We start from the raw sequence: 11,052 nt of genomic DNA, 5'->3' as shown, positions 1-11,052 counted from the left end.
TGTAGTTGAACTTTATAACTTTCTTTCATTAGTCAATTTTAGTTGATGGTTTACGTAGGCCACCTACAACTTTCTATTTTTGCTTATATCTTTTGCGGTAAATATTGATGTATTTTTCTTACCTAAATATTTAAGTTCATTCTATATTTCACTGACACACTGAATCTAATTTATTGAATTTTTTACGCATATTTTGATGAGAAAACTTTTGTTTACGGACTAGTGTGGTCATCAGTAGTCCTAGTACTCAGCCAATAGGAGTTTTTGAAAATTTATTTTTACGAAATATCTAGTCTATTTTTTCTTTATGTTAGTCTAAAGAAGTTGAAAAGATAATATTGAGAACAGGAAAAATATGCATGCGTTTATTTGAATCTGATACTTTCCAACTCTAATTTATCTTAATAATATTTAATATATTTTATCTAATATTTCTCTTGTGATTGTAAATGTACTAACTTTGTTCAAGAATCTTTTTTATAATATTGTATATTCGAGCAGAGTGCACTCGTTGTTAAAACATCACAAAAGGACAACACTGAATTTATCATTGATGAGAACTTCAACGCCGAAGTATTTGTAATAGAAACAGACACAAGCTTGTTGTTTTTAACAACTACTCTAACAAGGGTATGGCCACCATCAATAAAATTCCGGGCAATCATAACTGCTGAAGGTATACATTATTATTAATTATATAACATTAAATATTTCAATTCGATTTTGATTGAAATTCAACATAACACACTTGCTCTGTTTATGTTATAACACGTCTTGAAAGGTTTATTCTTCATGTTTTATAATTCAAAATATATATGTACAAATGAGCAAGTAATTTGGAACAAATATTCAAAACTTCTAGATTTTATACAGGAGGCGATTAAAAATGTACTATGATGTTGTTTTTTTCTGACACATTATACAATTGGTAAGGCAAGCATAATCATTAAAGTTTAATTTAGCACCTAAAACTCCGAATTTAAGGATAAAAATGACTATATTTCACGTGTGTTTCTCCAGCATAAAATAAGGTTTTCCAACGAAATTCGTAACGTTTTCCAGGAGCTCCGTGACAGTTATCATAAGAACTCCAGAAAAGTTATCATTAGAACTCCATTATTCATGTAGCAGATCCTACCCCGTGGTACAAGGCATGCCATCGAGAAAGCATGCATCATGCATACGTTTCGCATTATATCTATGGGCACACACCTTGATTGACATTTATTTATATTACACATATAATTTCTAATATAACAACTTACTTTGTTTGAAAAGTGTGTGATAGTCAGTTTAAAGTATGTATGGTAAATGACTTTAAAACAAAGGTTTAAAGTGACGAAACAGCAAATGAATGGGTAACTTGAACAAATTTTGAAAGTTATAGAGCAGTGAAACGGATAGTGTTGAGGGAATATTACTGAAACACATGTACTCAGTTTCATATTTATTATCATTTCAGTAGTTTTTCTGCAAATATTCACCAAACTCCTTTATATGAGTCAATAATGCATATTTGAAGTTAACAAAGAAATTCAAATCTAATGAAAATTAAGTTTTTCAATTTGTTTTTACACAAAGTACAAAAAGGTAAGAAAACCTTGCAAACTATCACATGCTAACAATGTTTATTTTGTTTTGATCTTTATATGTATTTGTTACCTTTTTCAAATATAAGTATAGATAACCTTCCGTACAGTAAACTTATTGCACTCAAGATACAATTCTTACAAATTCGAAGTTTGTTCTAATTTTATACATTTAATTATAAACAGTTCATTATGCGAGTGTTATATTGTGTAATTGCTGTAATATATTGTCACAAAGACTAAATGGCATTGATATTTCCTTCAAGAAACGGCAGCTTGTCTTTCAATCGATTCACTTAGTCATTTAAAAAGAACGAAAAGACGAAGTGAAATTTGCACTGAGCCAACCATGATCCTAACAACTCTTATGGCTTTAAATTTGTGCCAAGATTGTGAAGAAGAGTTCACAATTAAAGCCAGGAAACATCAAAGCATTGATATTACTTTCATATATTGGAGCAGAAATTGTTACGATGGTAAGTATATTCAAATCCTACCAACTTCAGATATATTTTTATTCTATGAATTATAAATTAGGGCTTATATAATGCTATTTTTATGGATTACTTGTGTAATGTAATGTAATGGTTATGATGACCACCTGAAAATCATACATGTCAGATATTTATTTAACATATTTCAATGAAATGAGCGGATGCCTCTGGCTGTAAAATTTTAATAAAATATTAATTTCTTAGTTACGAGCCTTCTAAATGAAACAAATGATACGAATACATCATGCATTAAGGTATTTAAGGTGAATAATTTCTACATCTGGAAATATCGACAGATGACCAGGTTTGGGTTCGATCGATATAATATTATATTTCAACAAATATATGTGTGTGTGTTGCTTCCTTTTTATACTTAAATCTTATTCATTTCCTTCTTTCAAGTCGGTTCAAATGAGGTCATTCAATGAGTTAATGAAAATCTTTTGTTATGTTCTAGTCTAATCTATCCTTTTTTTTCTTTTGTTCAAAGTAACGCTACTTAAAGGAACTATTTTAACTTAGCCAAAGGTAAACCTTCTTTCCCAAAATTGTTTGTCATATATTCAGGCACTACGACGCTCTTTAGCTCGATTGGATGATTTTTGACGGAGCACTAAGTGACAGTTCGACAAATCTTTCAAGTTATTTGCATCATGAAGTTTATAATATGAAAGTTATCATAAGTGAGCCAACCAGAATAAAGACACTGTACAAGTTAAGATCCATCGATAGCTGAACACTAAAGTTACGGTTTTACTGATTTTGTAATGATGCATTTTTGTTGGAAGGCAACTTAAATAATGTTTTTGCTTTAACACCACTAGCGTTAGTTGCATTCAAGAGATAAACATTCTAAGTGTTTTATCGAAAACCTGTATAACAACAAGTTTTACGAAGCTGTATCTTTGTGAAAAGTGTATGGCTTTAGCACGGATTAAGATAATAATAAATACAACAAAGAATTGAAATTTACTAAATGTATCATCGACTTCCTTTCTGGCACAACATTAGGCAGGACAAAAAAGGACATTGAAACTTTGCAAAAACGCCTGCTGACACGACATTTGGCAGGATATTCAATAGAACATTTCAGAAATTACCGAATGTTGAGCTGGCAGGGGATTTCGAAAGAATTCAATTTTCTTCTGTATGTCCAGCCAAAGGTCCTGCCTGCAGAATATTGCTAAAATTTCGATGCCCTCCTGATAGTCCTGCCAAATGTCGTTCCAGCAGGATTGTCGGTCAAATTCCTATGTCCTGCTGAATTTCCTGCTAAATGTCGTGCCAGCATGCAGTTCGGTAGGATTTAAGGTTCCAACTTAAATTGTGTTTCCGTCTCCATACCCCATTCAATTGCGTTTTTCGTCTCCAGATTAACTTGAATTATGTCTATGTCTCCTAGTCATTTTCAATTGTGTCTTCGTCTCCAGACCAATATCAATTGTGTTTCCGTCAACAGATCGCCTGGAAGTGTGTTTCTGTTTCAAATCTACCTTCAATTGTTTCGTCTACTGACCGCCTTTAATTGTATTGTTTCTCCGTCTCCGTTTCCGTCTCAAGACCACATAGAATTGGTTCTCTGTCCCCTGACCACCTTCAATTGTGTTTCCGTTTCCATACTTACTTTTATTATGTCTTCGTGTCCATACCACCACCGTTGTGTTTCCGTTTCCAGACCTTCTTCACTTCTTTCTATCTCCAAACGCCATGAATTGTCTTTCCGTCTCCTGACCACCTCTAATAGTGCCTCCGTTTACATACCACCTTCAATCGTGTTTCCGTCTCCGGACCAACTTGAAATGTGCTTCAGATCACCTTAAATTTTGTCTTCGTCGCCTGACCACGTCCAGAAGCGATTCCGTTTCCATACCATTTTAAATTGTGTTTCCGTTACCAGACCAATTCAACTGTGACTTGGTTGCAATACCACTTTTAACTGTAGCTCCGTCTTCAATTTTGTTTCCGTATATAGACCACCTTCAATTGCGTTTCCGTCTCAACACCATCTTGAATTGTCTTTCCGTCCCCTGACCACCTTCATTTGTGTTTCTGTTTCCCGACTTACTTGAATTGTGCCTCCTTTTCTAAACAACCTTCAACTGTGTTTATGTTTCTAGACCATCAATTATGTTTTCGTTTCCAAACCACCCTGAATTGTTTCTTCGTTACTTGACCGCCTTGAATTGTGTCACCGTCTCTAGACGACCGTTAATTGTGTCTTCGTCTCCAGACCACCTTCAATTGTGTGTCCGTCTCCTAACAACTTTCATTTGTGCTTCCGTTTCCAGACCAACTTGAATTGTGGCTTCGTCTCCAGACCTACATCAATTGTGTTTCCGTTTCTAGACCACCTTCAATTGTGTTGTCGTCTCCTGACCATCTCAATTAGTGTTTTGTTTCAAAACACCTTCAATTGCGTTTCCGTCTTAAGGCAACTTTAATCTGTGTCTCCGTCTCACTGCAATCCTGTATTTTTTCTCCTTTCTAGGACCACCTTCAGTTGTGATTACATTTTCATACCGCCTTGAACAGTTCCTCCGTCAACAGACCACCTTCCTTCAATTGTGTTTTCGTCTCCAGACCGCCTTAAATTGTGTTCCCGTTTCCAGACCACCTTCAAATGTGTTTCCGCCTGAAGACGACCTTCATTTTTATCTCCGTCTCCAGACTACCTTTAATCTTTAATCCATTGGCAATTGTGTTTACGTCTCCAAACTACCCTGAAGTGTGTCTCCGTCTCCTGACAACTTTCAAGTGTGATTCCGTCAATAAACCACATTCAATTTTATTTTTATTTCAAGACCACCTGAAAAAAGTGTGTGTACCACCTGTGGCAACCTTGGATGGTGTCTCCAGACAACTGAAAAAATATAAAAAAGATGTAATGTTGAGAAGGGCTGATTAACAAGAAATGGGATCGCACTCAAAGTCGACACATTTTTTGTTAGGGGCTCGGGTTCGCTAGCTCACTTTCTTCGTTTTCTTTTTCAAGCCACTTTCCTTGTCTTAAATGAGACCACCCGCAGTCAACTTCATGCAGACTTATTCAGGCCCCCTTATATCTAAAATCGAACTGTAGAAAGTATGCGAACATAAAATCCTACACGTTGCAGTGGATCTTCAGTCATCTACCGTTGATTTTCCAAGGTGTAAAATCAAAGCTGATTGGTCAGAATGACACGGATCATTCCTTTTATTGGATACATCCATCTAGTTAACGATACCTTAAAGTTTTAAACCATCGACAAATAGCGTTTACTCTAATTCAAATCTAAGTATGATCTTTCTCAAGGATATTGATAGATATAATACTTATTACACTTTAGCGACTGTGTTCATTGATATTGAAATCTAATACAAATGAGGTAAACAGTTGTAATACACGGAAAACAGGCTGAACACTACTATTTGTCTCAATAAATAAACCGTATGCTGAAAAAAGTAGATTTTTCAATAAAGCCAGCGAAAACCTTATTTTTCATTTGAATAATTGCATAATAGGTTTTGCCTTTTACAGCACTAGTCATTCCTTTCAAATATTGTGAAAATTTCTTAGTAATTATTCCTGTGTTACAAAGCATGGTTTAATATGTTCTGATTGTTGTAGATAAATCAAGACTCGTCATCAAGGATGTTGATGGTGAGATAGAAACAAGTTGTATTCAACCAGAGAAATACAGATCAAAAGGGTCTAAGATACATATTGAGATTCCGACTATACAATATAAAGGATTTAGGTTACATTATAAAATGTCGAATCATGCTCTTCAAAGATATACTACTACCAAGTATGGTTATATTTCTGTATTAGGTATGTTAGTTAAAACAAATATATACTTAAATAAAGAGGGTATTGTTGAATTTATACGAAACAAGAGCGATCAGTTATCACATGTGTCGCCTCATGATGGCCAATTTCATGTTGGGACAAATTTTGTGACAGACGGACAGACTGACGGACAGTGCACAACTAGACTTGGTACTGATCATTCCTGTAAAGTTTGGATAAAATTGCACCAGTAGTTTATGAGGAGTAGACTGGGCAAGCTTTTGCGTATCTGGCAACACACAGAAAAAAACACCTTTTTATCAAAGGGCCATACCTCGGCCAAATATCATTCCACCGGAAAACCCGTGCAATATGCGCAGACTTGAGCTACAGATCAATCCTGAAAAGTTTCATTGAAATTGCATTAGTGGTATAAGAGAAGTAGTCCGGACAAACTTTAAAAATAAAAATTATTAAAGGGTCATAACTCTGACAAAAAGCATTGAACCGGAAAATGCTGACAATATGCACAACTAGACTTGGTACTTATCATTCCTGTAAAGTTTGGATGAAATTGCACCAGTAGTTTATGAGGAGTAGTCCGGACAAGCTTTTGTGTATCTGGCAACACATAGAAAAAAACATCTTTTTATCAAAGGGCCATAACTCGGCCAAAAATCATTTAACCGGAAAACCCGTGCAATATGCGCAAGGACTTGAGCTACAGATCAATCCTGTAAAGTTTCATTGAAATTGCATTAGTGGTATAAGAGAAGTTTTCCGGACAAACTTTAAAATTAAAAATTATAAAAGGGCTATAACTCTGACAAAAATCATTGAACCGGAAAATGCTGACAATTTGCACAACAAGATTTGGTACTGAACATTCCTGTAAAGTTTGGATGAAATTGCACCAGTAGTCTATGAGGATTAGTCCGGACAAGTTTTGTGACGGACGGACGGACAGACGGACAGACAGACAGCCAGACATACAGACAGACGGACAGACAGACGACGGAGAAGTGATCCCTATATGTCGCCACTTCTCCGTAGAGGCGACACAAAAATGGTTAATTATCACTTTTTAACCGAACACTTCTTACATTTTTGATGACAGATATATATGTACAAGGCAAATATTTGAAATGAAGGAACTTCATTATTTTCGCGGTTCAAAGCATAGTTAAAATTTAAAAAGAGATCAAAGTGATTAAAGTTTTCACTTGAAACCTCACTTATCATTCTAATAGTGCATTTTTTCCATATGTCTTTACAAAATCATTCAACACTGTCATTCGTATAACAGTGAAGAAAAATACTGTTTTTAGATATCGCATAACAGTTCGTTTTATAAACAACAAATTATGTTTAATGAAACATGTTTTTTCCCCAAAAAGAATATTGTTCATGGTTTTTCCGAAAATGCTACACAGTATCATATGAAAAGGTATCCTGGGATACTGCACAAACTAAATGTCTTAATGATGACAATAAACATCTTGTGACTATTGCATCGAAAAAAGAAATGAATTACGTCCAATACTTACTTCGAAGTGTGTTGTATATGCAAAAAGAAGGCACTGATGAACGAAAACTTCATGGAGCACACATTGGTAACTTCTTAACTTAAACGTGCTGTTATGTGCATAATAATCTATTTATTTTCCTTTTCAACTGTGTGTGTGTGTGTGTGTGATGGTGTGTGTGTTGGTGTGTGTGTGTGCGTGCGTGCGTGTGAGTGTGTTTGTGTTCGTTCGTTTGAGTGATATCCTATTCAAACCTATTTCAAATATCTATTATGTTATACATAAATTTTGTAATGCTCTGCTGTTTTCAAAAACGTTATGTCAGCGTTGGTGGACTGTGACATACAAGTTCCTGTTTGAGTTTTCTTAACACATTTACTATTGTTAACTTGCAAACAAAATATGAATTGGTTGAACGTAAAAGTACATTTTTTCTCAATGTTTAAGTGACATAATATCAGGATGTTTAATAGAATCGGCCAATTTCGTTATCCTCACTATCCATACTGTAACCTTATGTATATGACTAAATGTGCTACAACATATAAAAACAAGTTTTATAAATTACGTTGATTTGAAAATAATATAGTAGTGTTAGATAGATTGAAATATTTAAAGCCCCTACACGTATTTATTGTAGGTGAATTACGTAAAATATAAAAATGCTCACGGACTCGAAAAAATCAATCTAATTTTAACCCCGAACCTTACTAGTAAAGCCTCTCAAGCTACTTCATAACGGTTAATTTTCGCAGTCAAGTCAACTATATACTTTCAATATAGAACATAAACGTCTTGGGACTTTAAATAAGAAATATCATATTTTTACATCTGTATAATACTGTTTCGCCTTTTTAAGGTTTAAGGCGTGTAAAGGACAGACAAATGAGAATGAATTTCATATGGATAAATAACAATAACGTAACCTTCAGCGAATGGTAATATTTTGTCATAGTTTTATGTATCTAATAAAAAAAAGATCAGCTGCTAATACTCAATAAAATTTAATTACAGACAGGTTTAGTGACTTCATTTATTAACTTGTTATGTAATACTGGTTGCCTATATACAAGAAAAATCAAAATATGAATTACAGAATTTTGGATGTTTAAATTGTTTAAGAAACCATCTCCTTACCATTTTTCGTTCTATCTGAATCGTCAGTATACGAGGGTTGTTCAAAAAGTTATAGGCCTGAGAGTCTTGCATATCCAATTTAGAATATTTTCATATGTATAGGGATCGTTAAATGTTTTCTACAAATTATGCATAAGTTTATTTGTTTATTTTGATGCACGCCATTTCCTGTGATATTGAATATCCAACACAAAAAAAAAACAACAAAAATTGAATATCCATGGTAACACGCACCCGGCGCAGCACATCAAAACAGTTATTGTAGCTAAGTTGTACTTCTAAGTTGTTCATATTTAATACTCCGTTTGTCCGAATATTCCGCCAACACATTTATGTATATTTAAGTTACATCATATCTAAATTTGGACGTCATTCGGGCATGAAATGGCATAATTATTTAGTTTTGAACAGATGTGGTCATTGCGTTAAATGTAGAAATATGGCGCTCGGTAACAAACAGAAATTCGTGTGATTACATGTACTGGTACAATCAATTTAAAAACGGCGAATACAAAATCTCTAACAAGAAAGTGTGAGGATAAAAGCGGAAAATTGACGGGACGTTTGTGACGTCAATTGCAAAAGCGCTGAAAATGGATCGACGGTAAACGGTACGCGGACTGTCCGGTACGTTATATGTATGTTTCGGGTCTACTTACACAGTTCTCACCAAAGGATTGTGTATATAAGACGTTTCTATCAAACATTTTTTTACTGTTACTCATTAGATATACAAGGTTTTAATTAACTAATATAATAATGATTAACTACATTGATAAGTAGTATTTTTCCCCAATTTAGTTTTAATAATTGGTACTTTTCACTCGATAGATATTGTTATTTTACTGTATATAATCATTTGTTTAAAAAACGTACGATGACATACATGTGAAAATATGTGAAAATTATAAATACAAATTGCTTTTGCATAAGCATTATAAGTCCATTCTTGTTGAATTCCCAGTTTTCTCAAATTGTTTGAGAAAAGTGGAAAATGACTGGCTATTGGCCATTTTTCTTTGAGAGTTGAACGAAATTGTGATCGCTGTTTTTCTCGCTTAATCTCCACATATGAGACCTGATCATGGTCACATAATTCAGACACCTAGAGCACTAGGGTGAGCACTTTTAGGATTGATGCACTTGTTATATTTTGTATTAAGTTAACGACGTCATAAACGTCATTTATTGTATTGTCAACGTGCGCCTGGTGTCGTACCCCTTGTCATTTGAAATTTCACAGAATTGTTATTTGTAAACAATTTGTATTGATTTTTTCACTGTATATAGAGAACATGTTCCGGTATTTGTTTCTTGTAAAATTATGTACGTGAATTAAACAATGTGTGAACAGTAGAGCTGCAGTCTTACTACTTTATGAACAACCCTCGTACTTCGGCCAATGTCCTAGATAGAGGAAAATGTTATTTTTCAGTGTTAAACAGTTAAAAGGTATGTTTAATTTGCAATCGGTGAAATATCATAATAATAAAAATAATTGTATCTGTTATAGATAAAGCTGGTGATGCACTTTTAGCTAGCCCTACTAATGTAGTGGATAAATAATTAGTAATTGAAAGCTTAATTATGTTTTCTCTTCAATTGTGTGAAATATCACAATTTGTTATAACTTCCACTGCATATATTATATAGATACAGCAATAAAGATGATGAAAGAAACGTGTTAACTATATGAGCTACCTATATGAACTATTTGAAATCTTACTGCAAACTACTTTAGTACGATATAACATTTTACGAACGCAACTTTTTTGATTACCATGCCCATTATTTATTTCAGTATTATATCATATTTCCCATTATTTGATTTACAAAATTATATGTTTAACTGCTATAAAGCATTATCATGACAGGAAAAGAAGGCATCCTTCAACTGGGGATTGTACTCGTACCTCATTCGAGTATTTCAACACCGAAGAGAATTGGGAAACAGAAGATTGTTATAATAGTTTGGTCGGATTTTACATCTGTGAAAACACCTTTTTAGTGAACACAACTAAACGTATGTGTCATATTTTTCTCTTAACTTAATTTATCGTTCATAGGGATTCCAAAAATAATTTTATTATTTACAAATCGAAAGAATATAATGTCTCTATCGTTTTAATTCTTGCAAACAAGTTGTCCGCCTTGCAAGACTGTTATAGCAACATTATTGATTATTCTTGCATTATGATATCGGATTGCTATTTCCGTTAGTTTTTCCCTTGCTGGAATGTGGGCGCAAAATGAGTCGCGTGCAATAAAATGACGTGCTTAGGATGACACAATTTCGCCGTAATGAATGAAGTTGCAAGTTCATATCTGTTTTAAGAAAATAGTTATGGTAGTAATGGCATAGTTTTCCTTAAGTTGTTTTAATACGGTAAATAATTTAGAATACGATGGTATATGGTTGAATATGTAAGAAAAAGATCTGACATATGTTTGCGGTTCGGATTAGAATAATCCGTTCTTCTGGAACATGCCCATAGGCGAGTTCCCTCGATACGAATATTCCGATCTAAACCGAAATA

General features: G+C 33.8%; 1 protein-coding gene across 1 annotated transcript; it reads left to right on the top strand.

The window, feature by feature from the left end:
• Positions 1-5,144: 5,144 nt before the first annotated feature.
• On the top strand, positions 5,145-10,538 carry LOC132753211 (C-type lectin domain family 17, member A-like; the record flags this gene model as incomplete). The annotated part of the gene is made up of 4 exons (XM_060743654.1): positions 5,145-5,894; positions 7,250-7,465; positions 8,238-8,316; positions 10,390-10,538. Coding segments are annotated over exons 1-4 (505 nt in total), but the record flags the coding sequence as incomplete, so codon positions are not given.
• Positions 10,539-11,052: the final 514 nt, after the last annotated feature.

The sequence above is a fragment of the Ruditapes philippinarum genome, unplaced genomic scaffold (assembly GCF_026571515.1).
Source record: "Ruditapes philippinarum isolate M1 unplaced genomic scaffold, ASM2657151v2 ctg13046_1_1_1_1, whole genome shotgun sequence".
Classification (NCBI taxonomy): Eukaryota; Metazoa; Mollusca; class Bivalvia; order Venerida; family Veneridae; genus Ruditapes; species Ruditapes philippinarum.
This window is presented reverse-complemented; position numbering and strand designations above follow the sequence as displayed.